Source organism: Panthera pardus, unplaced genomic scaffold, assembly GCF_024362965.1.
Source record: "Panthera pardus isolate Hobbes unplaced genomic scaffold, ASM2436296v1 HiC_scaffold_16, whole genome shotgun sequence".
NCBI classification, from domain to species: domain Eukaryota; kingdom Metazoa; phylum Chordata; class Mammalia; order Carnivora; family Felidae; genus Panthera; species Panthera pardus.
Window position 1 is genome coordinate 123,991,411 of NW_026526721.1, and position 18,149 is coordinate 124,009,559.

At 36.5% G+C, this 18,149-nt stretch overlaps 1 protein-coding gene across 3 annotated transcripts in view; it reads right to left on the bottom strand.

Annotated features, from left to right (window-relative positions):
• Positions 1-18,149, bottom strand: part of ARMC8 (armadillo repeat containing 8) — a 107,356-nt gene that overhangs the window by 50,686 nt on the left and 38,521 nt on the right. For all 3 annotated transcript variants that reach the window (XM_019437596.2, XM_019437577.2, XM_019437587.2), the window contains 8 exons: positions 16,947-17,018; positions 15,405-15,547; positions 15,206-15,303; positions 11,435-11,527; positions 5,585-5,665; positions 3,626-3,701; positions 3,439-3,529; positions 1,505-1,565 (listed from right to left, as the gene is read on the bottom strand). In XM_019437596.2, the coding sequence (XP_019293141.1) occupies positions 1,505-1,565; positions 3,439-3,529; positions 3,626-3,701; positions 5,585-5,665; positions 11,435-11,527; positions 15,206-15,303; positions 15,405-15,547; positions 16,947-17,014 (711 nt within the window). In that variant the 5' untranslated portion in view covers positions 17,015-17,018. The remainder of the gene's footprint in view (positions 1-1,504; positions 1,566-3,438; positions 3,530-3,625; positions 3,702-5,584; positions 5,666-11,434; positions 11,528-15,205; positions 15,304-15,404; positions 15,548-16,946; positions 17,019-18,149) is intronic.

Here is an 18,149-nt window from a genome sequence, read left to right on the forward strand (position 1 = left end):
AACGTTGAAGTAGAAACTGAAATGCTCTAATTATAGGAGGCTTTCCTCCATTATCGTAGTTAACTCAACGGTGCTTTGCTCCTTCCTAAATTTCTACTGTATCTTTATCATAGAGTGTAGCACTTTATTGTTCGCTATTGATTTCCTATCGGGCTACTGTGTGCTTTATAATACAACCCCAGGCTTCCAAGAAAGCCTTATTCTTATTTTCTTTTGAACAATTACTAACATTTATCAATCCATAAATTCACAGATTATTGAATTAACCACTCACAAATACTACACAAAGAAGATGCTATTAACCTAGTTTACCAATATGGAGGAAACAGAGGGGTAAAGCATTTGAATAAATAAACCAAGGTTACTTGCATGGAAGCCCTTAGAATTTTACACAGTGTTGCTTACTTAGGGGGTCCTCAGATCTCATTAAAATAATTGAGTTGCTTCACCAAAGTCTAAACAAACATTAGTCTTAATGCTCTTTAATCCTTGGGTTCATTTTGCACACTGAAAATGAGAGATCTCGCATTCATAAAATGATATTTACATTGTTCTTTGTGGCTAATAAAACATTTAACATATTTAACATACTGTTATCTTCAAAATAACCCTGTGGAATAGACAAACAAAAATTATTGCTTCCATTTTCATGAGTCACCAAAAGAATAAGGGATGTGACCAGGGTTACCCAAGCCAGTCGGTGGTAGGAGTGCTGAAATGAGACTCGAGGTCTTAGAACTTTTAGGGACAGTCTCTTATGTGGGTTTTTCTGAGTTCTAGTTGCTTTGGACATGTCACAATGATGTTGATGGTTTTCATGTGTTATTTACTTTTCTTTCTCATGTCTTTTGATTATCTGCTATGAAGGTGATAAAAAATCTTTATCTGCAGAGCTGGTGAACTGCTTGCCTATAAAACTATGTTGTAAATTTAATGAAAATCAAGGATTAAAATACATTTTCTATTTCACCTGAATTTCACATATTTTTACAATTTCTACATCCTTCTAATTTAACAAAAATGAAAAAGGTGACAGGAACGATTTCATTTTGACTCTTAAAACACATCTAAAACCAATTTTTGAAAATTACATGGCATCATATGGGGCACCTGGGTGGCTCAGTAGGTTAAATGTACAACTTCGGCTCAGGTCATGATCTCACGGTTCGTGAGTTTGAGCCCCGCGTCAGGCTCTGTGCTGACAGCTTAGAGCCTGGAGGCTGCTTTGGAGTCTGTGTCTCCCTCTCTCTCTCTCTGCTCCTCCCCTGCTCACACTGTCTCTCTCTCCCTCAAAAATAAGTAAATATTCTTTTTTAAAAAAATTAAAATTACATGGCATTTCATTAAAAAGAAAAGCGTTACGTTTTAATAATGTTATTTTATGCTAAGCACACAAACCATGGTGATAAATGTATAAAAAGGAGAAAAAAAGGGAATACCAATATTTATATTCAACACTTAGGACTGTGTAATGTTCACATGTGTTTAGAATTAATTAGCTCACCTTTAATACAATACAGTTGTCATCTGTCCGAATTGCTCCAGCTCTACACATGTAAGTTAAACTGGAATAAGATGGCAGAGAGTAAATTTCTGCTTGTGTTTTAAAGCTCTAAAAGAAAAACTCCCCACCTTTAAGATCTTATGGGTAAAAAAAATAAGACAGCTATTCTTATTTATCTTGAGGGAGAAGGTTTTCACATTACCTTATATGAGGGTCTACCAATTCAAAAACAACTGATAGATCTAGACAGTAAGCCAGATATTTTTCAAAAATACATGCAAAATTGTTTTAAAAATAAAGGATAAGAGGATAAGCTTTGAAGCTAGGTGTTGGACACATTGGAGTTCCTTACGCTTGTCTCTATACTGTTTTGTTAAAATTTTCCATAATATAAAGGGGAAAGAGTTAAAAGTAAATATAAAGTTAACAGTGTCTAAGATTAAATGAAGTTGGGATATTTTAACTCCAAGAAAGGTAGTGTAAGTATCACAGAAGAAGCACTTAACTTGTCACAGAGCTAGCTATCAGAAATTAACTACTAACTCTTCAGAGCTTGCCAGCAATGGTTTTGAGAACTGGGTCAATGATTTGGTTCTACTGAAAAACAATTTACCTTCACCATTATATCTGGCTTTGAATAAGAATAAAATTACTTGGTCCTCCCTAAGTAGGTACTGAACACTGAGCACTTCAGAAACTTAAATTAATGAATTTCCTTTTTGAATTAGATTCCTTTAGTAAGCTGAGGGGGCAGGGGAAGGACTAAAACACTCAATATCCTGGCTTCTACAGAAAGCTATTAAAAAAAAAATCAATAAAATTTTTACTTAGATTGTTGAGGACTGAATTGTTTATCTTAAGACTTGTTACCCACATTGTTTTTTGAAACCAGTTCCATGAGAGAATTCACCTTACAAATAAAGAGGCAAATGCTCAATTGCGAAGACAAAAAAACACGCAAAAATACAAAATAGTATACTCATATTAAAAAAAAACAAAAAATTCACGATCCTTTAGTATTTTACTGAAAATTCCTTACTCTCACCAAAATACTACAGAGCCACAAATTCTTAAATACTGGAACTAAACAATTAAGCAAAGAATAGGTGCTCAACCTATTAACGTATTGATAATTACAGAACTGACATGTACTTAATACTTATATGAGCCAGGACATGTGCTAATAATAAGAACTTGACTACCTTATAAACTGTGACATCTCTATGAGAATTTTATGCTTTGTTTTTCTAAACTTGAGGAAGCCATATTTTATGAAATCATGCCTTGGTTATCAACCTCAACTAATTCTCACTCCATATTTTCACATCTTTATATTTTCTTGTCTTAATCCTTACCATAAATCTGTTAGTTAAATCTGATCTAATTCTGTCTTATTTCAACTGAAATAAGGAGAATGAAACAAAGTAATTTGCTTGAATGAAACAAAGTAATTTTCTGTAGACAGTCTTAGCCATTAATTAAATGAGTGTTGCTGCTCTGCATGCTACTAGTAGTAAGCGGAGTAAAAAAATTCATGCCCGGGGCGCCTGGGTGGCGCAGTCGGTTAAGCGTCCGACTTCAGCCAGGTCACGATCTCGCGGTCCGTGAGTTCGAGCCCCGCATCAGGCTCTGGGCTGATGGCTTGGAGCCTGGAGCCTGTTTCCGATTCTGTGTCTCCCTCTCTCTGTCCCTCCCCCGTTCATGCTCTGTCTCTCTCTGTCCCAAAAATAAATAAAAAACGTTGAAAAAAAAAAAAATTAAAAAAAAAAAAATTCATGCCCATTTAATAAAATGTGAGACAATCCCATGACTTGCAAATTCTAAAATCCTGAAAGAAGATAGGGACTGGAAGTGAGCTAATTAGGCTGTTCAAAAATACTCTTAACATATTGATAAAGCACTGTCATTCTTCCCACACTATCTTGATTTTTTACCATTTTGCTGATGTGAGCTGCATCTCAATAGGTTTATCCCTCTGCAACATCTTCACAAAAATTTGTGGTAATAATTCTCCATCAACCAAAACTAGAAATAAAGCAAAGAACAAGAATTAAGGAATTCTTTAAATCTACAAAGTTCACAAATTAAATCATGTAGATGCCATTCAAAGTTCCAGCCTACCATTTACCAGGGTCATCGATACCTGGGGGTTTTCAAAAGCTAAAACTGAGAAGCATTTCAGTGCTTGCATTCGAACCTGTAACAATAAATAAACAAAAAAAATGCATTTATGCATTTTAAATGTCTCAGAATCTAAACTCTTCTGAAAAAACAAAATACTAAAAGAAGGCCTCAAGGGAATAAAAATAACACCTGTATATCTGAAGAGTAGAGAAAGTTAAAAGCTGAAATCAATTTTGAATGAAAAGAACAGGAAAAAGTGGCAACTAAAATTCAGATAAATTCCTAATCAAATTTAAAAGAACAATGTACAAAACCCGATGTTAGTAAGACAAAGAAAACTTAATAACAATTAATCACCAACTGCCTTTCAAGTAGGGTACTTCTTCCCAAACTACAAACCAGAGAACTGAAGAAAAGACGAGAAACTAGGAACAAATGAAAAAAAAGTGTGCTCTTACAGTCATATACGGGATGGGGTTGGGGCAAAGAGAACAGAAGGAGAGGAAACAAAATTACAGTAAAAATTTGAAAAGGACTAAACTAATTTCGTTTTTAAAACACCCATGAATTGTGCTACTATTCCTCATAACTAGATTACTGAGGCCAAACTCTTGACCACATAATGGCATATTTTACAATTTGTAGGTGCTCCTATGAGAGCTATTATTTTTCACTCTTTCTGTTCAGTTTTCATCAGTCTCATCCTCACTTCCAAGCCTGAGTTCACATGTGATGTTTTTGTGTGCAACTCGAGATTGGCAGGCTGGGCAGCTGAAGTGTGGGGAAGCCCTGTCCCTCACTTTGGCAACGACCTGCTGCCCTAGCATGTGCACACCTAAAATGTGGGACATAAAATATGTCAGTGATACTGACAATGGAGCAAATGTTACAAAAAGCAATGTCACCAAAACCTTTTTCCTTCCACAACCCATAATCTGTTACAGTAGATAAGGAAGCTTGGTGCAGAAAAGACAAGAAAGAAAAGGAGGGAGAATTGAGGGAGTTAAAGAAGACAAAGAGGAGGGGCAGTGAGTAGCCACCCCAGCAATCGTTTCTTCGTGTGCCAGTGCTGACTGCTTCCTGCCTGTATGTGGCACAGGGCAGAGGAAGCAGCTCTCCCCGTGGCTCTGATTAATTTCAAGCCGGGTCCATTCCCCATTCCTATCCTTGTGAGTGCTTCACCAGGATCAAACTTTGGATCTCTCAAGTAGAAAGAACATAGGTAGTAGCAGGCTGCAATACAGCCAAGCACCAAAAAAAGAGCAGATCAGAATCAGTGCAAGAGGACAGAAGACAAAAAGGACTACTGCTCTCTCTGCTCTACTCTACAACAAACTCCTGGCATACCAGCACTAATGTGACACAATTAGGACAATGCCCCATTATTTGCTATAACTTACTAGTTGGACAACAATGAAGTGACACAAGTTTTAACGTAACGTTTGATTATATAACGTGATGCTGTTTACCTATATATAAAAGAGAGTGAAGAAAACTGAATTAGCAAGTCTGAAAACCTTTGACTTTTTAACCTAAAATACAAAACGGAACACATTTTAAATGTTGATATATATGTGGGTATACGCTGTAAGTTTGAGTCACTGTGGCTCAATCAAAGTCCTTTCTGACACAGCAAGCCACTGTTTCCACACACTTCAAGGCAACACCTCATGTGTGGCTTTGGCACTGACATCACAGCAGAGAAAACTGTAAAAATCAATAGCAAATCAAGTCACAACCATATTCTGAATAAAATGCAAAGGCAAGGGTGGCTTTTAAAATTTTTTAAAGAGGATGCTGTAGTATAACAATGCCCCATAACATTTTATTGATAAAATGTTATTCTTGGTCACAATATCTATCAAAGCACCAATAAAATAGATGGGCCTTCTAGATGAAGACTCTAGAAACCAAAAGTAAAGTATAAAAATCTGGCCATAATTTTTAACATCTTACTTTGTAAGATACTGAGGTTAGTAGGTGAGCAATATTCTGAACTGCACCATGGTTAAACAAAATTGTTTGATGATCTGGACCCTGTAAGAGAAGAGAATTAACAGTACATTAAAAAGAGTAATGATTCATTCCAACAAAACATTTACTTAAATGTAGAAAAGCACATCCGCTACAATGCAGAATTCTCAACTACCCTTCTCTTGCATTAATCCATCCTAACAAGGCAGAGTAGACAAGGGGCTGCCATTTCTTATGTCATCCCAATTCTGTAGAACTGCTGCTTCCTTACCCACCACCCCCCGCCCTCCCGCCCCCAAATAATGAAGGGGACAAAGAAGCTACCCTGATAGGCACACGCTGTTTGCAGTTATTAAATAACACACCATCAGGGCAACAGAATCACTGTCAATTCTACATTTCATGTGCACAACCTTCCACTATGTCCACTGAAAATAGTGGTAATCATTCTTACAACTTTAGACTGATGAGCTCATCAGAGGAACTCTAAAACTAATTAAGTGCATGGAGAACTGGACCAAAGCTTAACTCATCTCAATACATCAGGAAAGTTTGAGTAATGGATGGTGGAAAACTAAACACTCCGTACTGAGAAGTGCAAGTGTTTTGGTTTCTGTTTCTATCTGATTTCTTTTTAAATTTTTTTTAATGTTTATTTATTTTTGAAAGTGACAGAGACAGAGAAAGAGGGAGACCCAGAATCCAAAGCAGGCTCAAGCCTCTGAGCTGTCAGCACAGAGCCTGACATGGGGCTCAAACCCACAAACCATGAGATCATGACCTGAGCCAAAGTCGGCCACTTAATCGACTGAGCCACCCAGGCACCCCTATATCATTTCTCTTCTTAAATCATCATTTCTTAGCACAGGAAGGTGAAGAAATGGGAAAAATTCGGGGGTTTTATTTTTCATCAACAATCTTCTACCAAGCAGTTTACTGAAGATCTTCAAAGTGACAGAAGCTAAAGGTTTATGCAGGGCTTTGAGGGTGCCACAGCTCTTATGTGCTGATTTTAATTTTTTAATTTTTCAAAATTTATTTTATTATTATTTTTTAACGTTTATTTGAGAGACAGAGAAAGACTGAGCATGAGTGGGGGAGGGGCAGAGAGACAGAGGGAGACACAAACTCCAAAGCAGGCTCCAGGCTCTGAGCTGTCAGCACAGAGCCTGACGCGGGGCTCAAACCCACAAACCCTGAGATCATGACCTAAGCTGAAATCGGCCGCTTAACCAACTGAACCACCCAGGTGCCCCTAATTTATAATTTTTTTTTGAGTTTAAGTAATCTCTATACCCAGTGTGGGGCTTGAATTTACAATCCAGAGCTCAAGAGTTACATGCTCTAACAACTGAGCCAGCCAGGCACCCCTCCTATGCATTGATTTTATGTACCACCCACCCATTCAATAATGAAGTCAAAGCAAGGATAAGGATGCTACTTCATGCTTATCATTATTCAGAAAAGAAAAACACAGCAGGGAAAACTTGGCTTTCCCTGGACTCACCAAAGGAAACCAGTTGCTAGTCTAGAAAAAACTCTGAAGCCAATTTTTCCAACCCACTCTTTAGCCAAGTAACAACTATCCTGTAGATGCTCATTCTTTCATGGACCAAAGCATCCATCATATGAAGTGGGGAGATTAATACTCACTGTCCTAAATCACAAAACACCCATATTCTATTTTATAGGTAATAATTCTATTAAAAGAGCACTTTAAAAAACAAAAAAACTTCAGTCATTTCTCTCTTAATTTCTATACATTTTCTAACTTCTCCTAATTTCTGATTAATTGATACATAATGTCCACACTTTATTCAGGCAAACCCACGTTACATATATTAGGTACTTTCTAATGTCTCACTATTAAAAACAATGCTTTATCGAACTTTTTTTCTAATGTTTATTCATTTTTGAGAGACAGATAGCAGGGGAGCGGCACAGAGGGAGGGAGAAGCAGCTGTTGGCACAGAGCCCTACGCGGAGCTCAAACTCATGAACCATGAGATCATGACCTGACCCGAATTCAGAAGCTCAACTGACTAAGCCACCCAGGTGCCCCCATGCACATTCTTTCTAAGAGCTAGTTCATGTATGCAATATCTGTACTGATGAAGCCATATTATGAAAAAGATGAAGCACAATGCAATTTACTTAACATAACTGGTCCCTGCTGCCTACAAGACATAGTTTTTAAAATCCTTCAATTTCTTTGCCCCAAGGATAGCAGCAAATAATGATGACAAAAGCAGCTCTTCCTCCTCTGTGCTTGTACATAGGATTGTGTAAAAATAATTACAAGGAAGCAATTAGTGACGGAACCAACTAGAGACAGAGCTTTCATTTGTTTCTTATCAAGTCTCTCTTGATCAACCTGGGCTAGTGAGGCAACATCCACAGGGTGGGAAGCAAATAAGTCACTAAGTTTTTAAGCTCCAAAAGACAGGTCTCAGAAGTTTCGGAGTAACCTGTTTGAGAGCGACAACAATTTAGTTCCAATTCATTTTACTAGCCCTTTTTCGCTCCTTAATAAATCAGGGAGAGAATTTCAAAGATATAATTAGGATTAGCTCATAAGACAAATGCTTTAATTATCCCTTTTTCTGTCTCCCCCTCCCCCAAAGTATGTAAATGTATTTAATATTGAGACCAGTACAGCTGACCCGTGAACAGTGGATTTGAACTGTGCGGATCCACTTCTATGTGGATTTTTTCAATACACACAGCACAGTACCATAAATGTATTTTCTCTTCATGATTTTCCTTATAACATTTTATTTGTTCTAGCTTACTTTATTATAAGAATACAGTATATAATACATATAAAACACAAAATATTGTAAGAAAACAGTATATAGTACATACAACACAAAATACTCAACTGCTTATCAGAAAGTCTTCCAGTCAATAGTAGGCTATTAGCAAAGTTTTAGGAAGTCAAAGGGTATATGCCGATTTTTGACTGAGCAGGGTTTGGCACCCCTGACCCTTGCACTGTCCAAGGGTCAACTGTATATTCAAATTTGTAAGTCTTAAGTCTATAAACTAAACAACACGAAAGTAAAAGGTTTTTATAGTTAATGACTATACAGAGATCATTAAATCAATTATTTTCAAAGATTCACATTACTAATCAGTAGAAAAATTAACATTTTATTTTGGGCTAATTATCACTGGGTTTATAAATGCTATTACGTTTCCTAAAGTCTAGTTGTATCTCAGAACACTTAAATTTGGTCCTTTAATTACAGTGGCAAATGCTAATTATTATTAGCATATCAGCTAAAAGAAAGCTGAGTTAAGGTGATTTTCTCTGATAACATCTTCAGTTCTGTCAGTGGCATGAGGATGCTGAGTGTAAGTTCTTTCCAGCAAAAGAACCAGTGATTTAATGGTATTCTTTCATCCATGATTTCAGCTAAAAAAGCACTGAGAAGTTTTAGATGAGCAAGCCTAAAAGGACTTAAAAGTTTCTGATGAGTCATTCTAAAAGCTATTGGAGGGGCGCCTGGGTAGCTCAGTTGGTTAAGCATCTGATTTTGGCTCAGGTCACGATCTCACAGTTCATGAGTTTGAGCCTGGCAGGGCAGAGCCTGCTTGGGATTCTTGCTCTCTCCTCTTTCTCTGCCCCTCTCCTACTTGCACTTTCTCTCCCTTTCTCTCTCATAAAATTAACGAACATACTTAAAAAAAATAAGATAAATAAAAGCTATTTGGGTAACTTCTGGAATGGGATTATTCACACTTCTCACGATGTAACAGTCATTTGACATGTAGTAGTTACACCCCCAGGTCCAACTTTCAGTGCTCCTTTGGGATTACTGTGGTTATAACTAGTAGATGCTGTGCTCTCAAGCACTCATCGCAGAAAGATTTTTAACAAGGCACAGGAGTTCTGGAGTATCCTTCTTTACCTATCTTCTCGGGCTGGCTAGAAGACTTCATTTCACTGTTGGAAAATTCTACACCTTGTTGAGTTCAGCTCCTTTTTAGCAAATGAATTGCAACAAAATTGTCATTTTTCTCAAAGGCTATCTTTGCTCACCTCAAGAGATTAAAGGAGTGTTTGATATCCCTGGTCCTACGAGTTAGCTTACACACTGTCAAATCAATCTGAAAAGTAAACTTCAAAGACTTTGATAAAATTCTTAAATTCTAAATGTCTTAAATATAACTGAATAAGCTGTGAAAGTCAGCTAAGATTTGGGGATGGGAAGTGGTTAAACAAACAATAATGATACTTTTTGTGGAACCAAGTGATTTAATTTTCATTTCTTTGGGAAACTGATCTAAAATAGCATAGATCCATGATCTTCCTAATTTCATATGTTGGTGTTCACTTCTCTTTCCTATATTTCCTATAGTTTCCCAAACTCCTTACTTTGTCTTTGTATTATAAATATAGGTAGGTGAGTAATGCTGTCCTGAAAAACTTATAGAATCATCAGGCAACAAAAAATTATTTGTTTAGAAATTAGCAAATGTGTAGAAATTATGAAAGTTCCAAATAGATAATCACCCATGGCTATCAAAAGAGTACACTCAGTATATAAACTAGTAAGCAAAATAAGTAGCACTTTATGACACTGTTAAGTTTAGGTTCAGGCCCTTTTAGGAACAGAAATTTCTCTCAACAATTAGCACAGAAGAATCTCCCACTTCTCCGCATAGGAAGGACATCACTTAAAACAATTTCCAACAATGAGAGTATGGGGAAATAGTCATGATCACATACTACTGGTAGGAGTATAAAATGGTACAACCCCAAAACAAGACAGTAAATATATGGTAAAATTACAAATGCACACACTTTGACTCAGCAATTCCGGTTCTTATAAAATGCTTTACACAAGTTATTTCTGCAGCATTGTTTTGTGATAATGTAAGACTGGAAACAAGGCAAATGTCCAACAATAGATAACTGGTTAAACAAATTATTGTATATAATATGTAGTGTATACAATTATTGTATATAGTATTTTACTATATTGGACATACTATATACAATACTATATATATATACACAGTATATATATATATATACACACACAGTATACTGTGTGTGTGTGTATATATATATATATAGTATTGTACACTATATATACACACACTATATATATACATACATATATACATATATGTACATATATACACTATATACATGCATATATACATACATATATATACACACATATATACACATACATACATATATATACACACAGTATATATACATACATATATATACAGTGTATATATATATATATACTATATACATATATACATGTATATATATATATACACACAGTATATATACATACATATATACTATATGTACATACATACATATATACTATATACATATATACATGTATATATATATACACACAGTATATATACATACATATATATACAGTGTATATATATATATATACTATATACATATATACATGTATATATATATATATATACTATATATATACACTATATACATATATACTGTGTGTATATATATAGTGTGTATATATATATATATATGTAGTATTGTATACAGTGTATATTGCATATAGTAAAATACTACACTACTATTGGAAAAAAAATGAGGGAGCTCCTTATGTACTGACATGGGGTAAGTTTTAAGTTAAGAAAAATGCAAGGTGCAGAACAGTATGTATGCAATGCTACCATCTGTGTCCCAAAAGGGAAAGAAGAGATATATACATAGGTCTGCTTATATATGTATGTTATCTCTGGGAGGATAGACAAGGAAGGCACGTCTTCTGAGACCATTTATGATTTTACACTACAGAGAACATTTATTCTGGTTCTTACTTTACAGCAGTGTGAGAAGATCTGACAGATGTACTCCTGGGTGTAGCGGGACCTGCTGAGCAGCGCCATGAGATGTGGGATCACCGTGGCATCCTGCAGTCAAAGGAAAAGAGAGCACGGTAACAAGGAACTTAGGCATTGTGAATACACCTAACCAATTATTTCCATGAGCAGGTACATATGCAAGCTTCTTAGCTTAATCAGTCAATCAAGTCTCTTTAAGGAACACAGCAAAACAAAAACAACACAGTCCCCAAAACTGTTCAGGTAAAGGACAAGGAGAGGGGCTTCAATATTCATCGTCAACAACAAAATACAAGAATGGGAAATTCTCAATTTCTCTCCAATAAACAGCCTACATCCCCACAATAAAACAAAATCATTTCAAAAGACTTGACAGAAATCTGTTCTGAAACCAAAATGTGAATAAGATATACAATAATAAATAGCCTATAAGGAGGAAATATATAAAAATAACAAGCGACAGTTTTGATCTCTGAGATGTTGCAGTCAGTATCAGTAACTAGCAAGAATCAGTATCAGTAACTAGTAAGAATTATGATGACTGTAGTTAGCTAATTTCAATCTTCACAAGACAATTTATAAAATATCAACTTCTCACTTAGAGCATGTTCTCTGCCTACTGCTGACACTTAGCAAGATACATGATGGAGCAGTGGAAGAGAGGAGAATCTGCCCAAACTGCTGCAGGGCTCTCCAAGAATCTCTTTTTTCTTAGGGTGCAAAGGCAATTAAAAGTTGAAAGGTATTTGGACTGAACCACAGATGGAAAAAGAGACTTAGCTCAAGCCTCCTAGTCAATGCTGTCATGAGTCCTGGAGCTATATATCCCAAACATGAATGTGCATGCAAAATCCCACGGGATATTCAGTATGTGCAGATTCTGATTCTGTAGATTTGGAGTAGCATCTAAGCTCTCAGATGCAGCTGATGCTGCTGGTCCATAGACCACACTTTGACAAAAGACAACAGAGGGCAAAGAAGGCAACTTAAGAGTACCATGCTGGGGGACACCTGGGTGGCTCAGTAGGTTAAGTGCCCGACTTTGGCTCAGGTCATGATCTCATGGCTCACGGGTTTCAGCCCCTCATTGGGCTCTGTGCTGACAGCTCAGAGCCTGAAGCCTACTTCAGATTCTGTGTTTCCCTCTCTCTCTGTCCCTCCCCCACTAGCACTCTCTCAAAAATGAGTAAAAACGTTAAAAAAAAAACCTTTTTTTTTTTTTTTAAAGAGTATGTTGGCATGTTGGGATGAACAAGATTTGGGGTTTCCCTTAGAAAGAAAAAGAATGCCCAAGATATATAACAGCTAAGTAGGAAAATAGAAGGCTGCTGATTTCCTATAAGTAGAATCTTTCCCTTGGCTTGTTAGTATAATCCTCTGTATTATCATAAGCAGTTTAAAAACAAAATGAAAAATTTAGAAAACTTCAAAGAAAATCACAGAAAGAAAAGGAAGAGAGAAGATGAGAATGTCAAGCACATGTCTGTTTTTATAGGGGTGGGGGCAATGGTTACATTGATAGAAGACAGGGAAACAAGTAGCAGCTAAGAAAACAGGCAATTGAAAGGATGATACAAAAGCTTCTCTTAAGCTCCTGAAACTACTTCCACCTCCTTTCTTTTCCTCCATTGCTCGCTCATCCTGCAGTTTTCCTGTTACACCTGCCTCCTTTCTGCCAATTGTCTCACAGATCTGCAATTTATAGTTGATTAAACAAAGCAAAGAACAGTTGCATAATTTGCCCAAAGGCACCCATCTGACAAAAAGGATTTCAAACTAGACATCCTGTCCTCTTCTAAGTGGACTGCCTTGTTTTTCAGTCTACTGCCTGAGTTGCTATGCCTGCTAGCTCTATACAATCCAAATCACAGACACCAATAAATTAAACTAAAACACTGTCATTATCCTATGCAACACTTTTCACAGACTCACATTGTCTCTGAGGCATAAAACTGAGATGTTTCATAATTTAGACATTCTCACTGTGAAAGCCACTTAATGTCCCTGAGCCTAATTGTTCTTATGTAAAAGTTAAGTTGGTATAAACCAGTTTTCCAAATTATGTACCATGATCCATTAGTAGGTCATAAAATCATTTTGGAAAATGAGGAGGAAGGAGTTAAAACTGCTGGCCAGGATCAATTCCTCACTGTTACCGGGAATGTAGAGAAACTTATAGGGTAAAGAAGACAAGTGATTGGTTTAATCTCTTTGTAAACATCAAAATAGGACCTTCAGGGAAACTGACATTTATTAGGAGGAGAGTTCTTCTCTGTATAAAGCTTTGTGGAGGATGTCCCCAATTTAGGACAGCTTAAAGCATAAATCATTAGTTCTCAAAGAGTGGTCCATGGACCAGCAGCCTCTGAGCTACCTGGAAACTTGTTAGAAAAGCAAATTCTCAGGCCCTACCCCAGACTCACTGAATCAGAAAGTCGGGCAGTAGGTTCCAGCAATCTGTGCTTAATAAACCCGCCAGGTAATCAGGGTCTATGCTCGAGTCTAAGAACTGTTGTACTGAACAGTATCGATCTATGAAGAATAGCTCCCTGAAGAATACTGTACAAATTCCTGATGTGTAAAATTGAGACGTTGCATAATTTAGAGCTTCCCTGCTGTGTGAAGTGACCCATGAACCTCACTTACAGACCTTATGCATCATTATGGGCCAAAGGAGCATGTGTCCAATGTGGGGAGGATGGACTATAGAGACTCATGACATTCCATCCTCCCCCTGCTTGCTATGCCTATGCCTCTTGATTGCTTATATTCTTGAAATATTCGTAAAATGTGATTCTAGATAAGAACAGGAATGTGTCCTGACACTGATTCTTTGTGTTGGCTCAGAGAAACACAACCAGTATATTTTTAAGAACAGGAAAGGTTAGAATAGAAACCAGAGGGCATCACATTTATAGAATTGTTTTGTGAAGACTGTCACAGGAATATTCTTTCTGTCTTCACCTCCCCCCCACCGCCCTGCATCCCCTTTCTCTCCCTCTCCCTGTCTCTGTCTCTCTCTCTCTCTCTCTCTCTCTCTCTCTCTCTCTCTCTCTCACACACAGTGTGGCAATGGAAAATGTATTTCTTATCATGGATTATAGGTCAGAGAGTTTGAAAAATATTGGCCTGGATAATGTTCGTTAAGAAGTCTTATGTAATCAATAAATAAACGCCCCCTAATAATCCCTGAGGTTTTTGAAATCTATTGAATGACTCTAAAGATCTCCAGATTCTCTCACACATGTTCTGATTCTAGCCTGGCAAACAAGCCTCCTATAGGCTGGTTCTGGGTCACCTCTCCAGTTGAAACTAACACTGATGACTTTCCCACATTAGACTACTCTGCCCACCGCCCTGCATATTCTTACACAGATCTTTCCTAGAATGGCCTCTTTCCTCTCCACTTCTCTAAATCTTATCCATTATTCAAGATCCAGGTCAAATTCTCTGTAAAGCTGACTCTGCTGGATTTAACCTAGAGTAAGTACATTAAATATATTGTCTTTAATTTGGTATTAGGAGATCAAAATGGGTTTTTTAAACAGCTTATAAATTCCTCAAGGTCTGATACTATCTTCCACTTCTTTAAAAGATCTATAACATCTGATATCTGCCTACTGGCAAACACTGACATACTTGAGATTTTCCCATAACATAATTATGATGACTTTTGAGATGCCGAGTAAAGCAGAAGTAGGTTGTTAGTGAAAGCTAACTGATGATTCAAACACTTCTACAACTCACTGTATACAGTAGCTCCTCTGGAGTGACGGGACTGGTGAAGATGGTGCGCAGGCACCGGAGGCAAGCTTCAATGAACTTCAGGTCTGGAGACAGTAGTCCTGTCAATAGAAGAGAGATGTGAGACTCCTTTCAATCCGTATTTTAAACACTGCAAATTGATTCTAATTTTTACTTGTACAAAAATGACTTCCTTACATACCTTGCAGTAAGGCAGGGATAATATGGCAATCTAGAAGAGACTTGACGTTGTTTTCAGTACCCATAGCAAGACTCCCCAATACCACTGCACATTCAGTTTTCAACTCTGTGCTTGAGGTTTCTTGCTGAAGCAAGTACAATAATCTAAAAAGAAGGAATTTGACAAACAGAGGAGACTAAAAAAAATTAAACACAAGTAAATTAGCTAAAAGTAATGTGACAGCAAAATGCTACCAATACATCCCACATACTAAAAGTATGGTTGGTGAGCTTATAGAAGGCTAGGAAATGGTCATTTGTTTATATCAATTACTAACTTAATAAAGGAATATTTGGGTAAAAAATCAAGAAGAGAGTTTATTCATTTTGAGCCAAAGAACTATTACATACAATCTTAGAATTTATCAGAACTATTATTCTGAAATTTGTCCACAAGTAGACAGAGCAGCACCACAGTCCATGTTATCTTCCACTCCAGGATATGAAGACTCTGGACAGTCAAAGCCAAGTGCTGTCAGATCTCAAATTCAGACTAGAAAGGGACCTGGTCTATCCAGAGGTATAGTTCAGAGATCACAGAGGTTTAGCCAGAAGAAATAATCAGAGTCCTTGTGCAACTCTTCAAGCAAGGAAAACTCTTCTTTCCCCAGTTCTCCCATTTGGGAAACCAGGAGATCCTCTCATTTCTACCCCAGCCCTGCCTGTGAAGCAAATATTCCCTAAACTCTAATCATCCACCACTTACGACCATCTCCTTTATGTTCTACAGTAAAACACACACATTCCTTAAAGTATATTTACATACACTGAACACTAATCCCCTAAGAAAGGCTGCTGAGAGTTTTATGGTTACCACAGTATATATTTGAGGTCAGTTATGATAAAAACAATAAAGCCATCCATCCTGCATCAAAAGACAGATATGAAGAAAAGAAAAAAACAAAGTATTAAAAATTCTGAATAAAAAACTTATAGCCAGTGTACATAAAACTTAGTTCTGAGTACCAAAGGCAAAGAGAAAGTTATACAGTTATCACTGTCTGCCAAAAAGAAGCTTATTTAGTTCATCAGACAAAAGATCAAACTTTCTAAGTTAAAAAACAGCAAATTCTAAAAATTAGAAATTAAAAAAAAAGCAGGATTAAAAATCAAGCAGGAATTTTTGTCAATTTATTTTAAAAAGGTTTTGAGAATCCTAAGAAATTATTATCCAATCATATAAAACTGCCAAAGCTCTCTGAGGAGATAGAGAAGAATCAGGCTGGTATATATTGTCTATCTACCCAACACATCTTTATTATAGGGTCAATGATCTTCCTGAATTTCCAAAAAGTATTAATATATTTGCTTCATATTCCATTCTCTGGTATTTAAAAATTCCTAAAGATATGCTTCATATATTTCAAAGCATTTATTTTAAAAATTAAGAGGCTTTTAAAACAAGATAGACAACATAGAAAAAAGATGGGTCTTACAGAGGAGAATGAGAAACACATCAGAAACTTAGTATGAATAGCAGAAAAGGGGATGATAGCAAACATACCTTGGAACAGCTCCTAAAACAATGAGATTGGCTTTCTGCTTGTTGTTTCCAATTACAGCATTTTTCATGTCTCTGAATTCAGGGGAAGAGAAAAGGGCAAGGGATGTTGAGACCTCACAGAAACATCAATGATCAATTCTTTGCACTTTATCTTTACTATGCAACATCTTGGATTGACAAGTATAAATATCAGTGACAAAGTAAAACCCCGATCCTTTTTCACCTGGAGTACCAAAGGGAAGAACAGAGATAGGTACTGAGTGAACCTGAGGGCTGTAATACAGGAAAGTAGGGGAGTGGGGGAAGTGGGAGATACCCTGAGCACTCATAAAAGACTTCCAATACAAAGAATGTTGAGTTCTTCAGAAAAGGCCCACACATTATATCTAACGTTGCTTCAGGGATCATGATTTTGTTCCTTTCTTTCCTATTTTTCTGACTTCTTTGGGCTGATTGTTTCTTATGGTTCCATTTTATCTCCTTTTATTGTCTTATTAGCTGTGCTTCTTTGAGTTTTGTTTTGTTGCTTTTTAGTGGTTGTCTTACAATTTACAGTATGTATGTTTTAACTTATCACAGTCAGTCTTCAAGGAATATTATCTTATTTCGTTTGTGTTCTAAGAGCCTTGCAGACATATACTTCCATTTTTCCATCCATTCTTTGTGCTATTACTGTCATACGTATTTTTTTAATTGGTTAGAAATAACAATATACTGTTACTATTTTTTTAGTTAAGCAGCCTATTACCTTTCAAAGAGATTAAAAAGTAAGAAAAAAACCCTTTTATTTCCCACATATTCACCCACATTTTTTATTGTAGCTACACTCAGATCTTTACTTCCTCAGGAGTAAAACTCGATTCCACAAGAACAGTATCTCTATGAATGACCAATTGGTTCACAAACACTGACTGGTCCCAAATGACAGGTTGAGAAAAAATAAATAGCTCCATGTAAACAGAGTACTACTAATAAGATGATTAATAAAAAATACCCTCATCAGTCAGTAGTTCTATCTTAATATAAAACACTAGAATGCTAAGTGATTCTACACAGCAGTGGTTCTCAAAGTGGGGAAGAGAGGATTAAAGCCCCATAGGGGCATTTTGGAAGTTAATGAGGGTGTGTGGAAATTTCTGGCCATAGTTTTACAATTAGAAAGTGTTTTTTGTATACTTTTAAAGAAAATGGTATTTTTCAGTA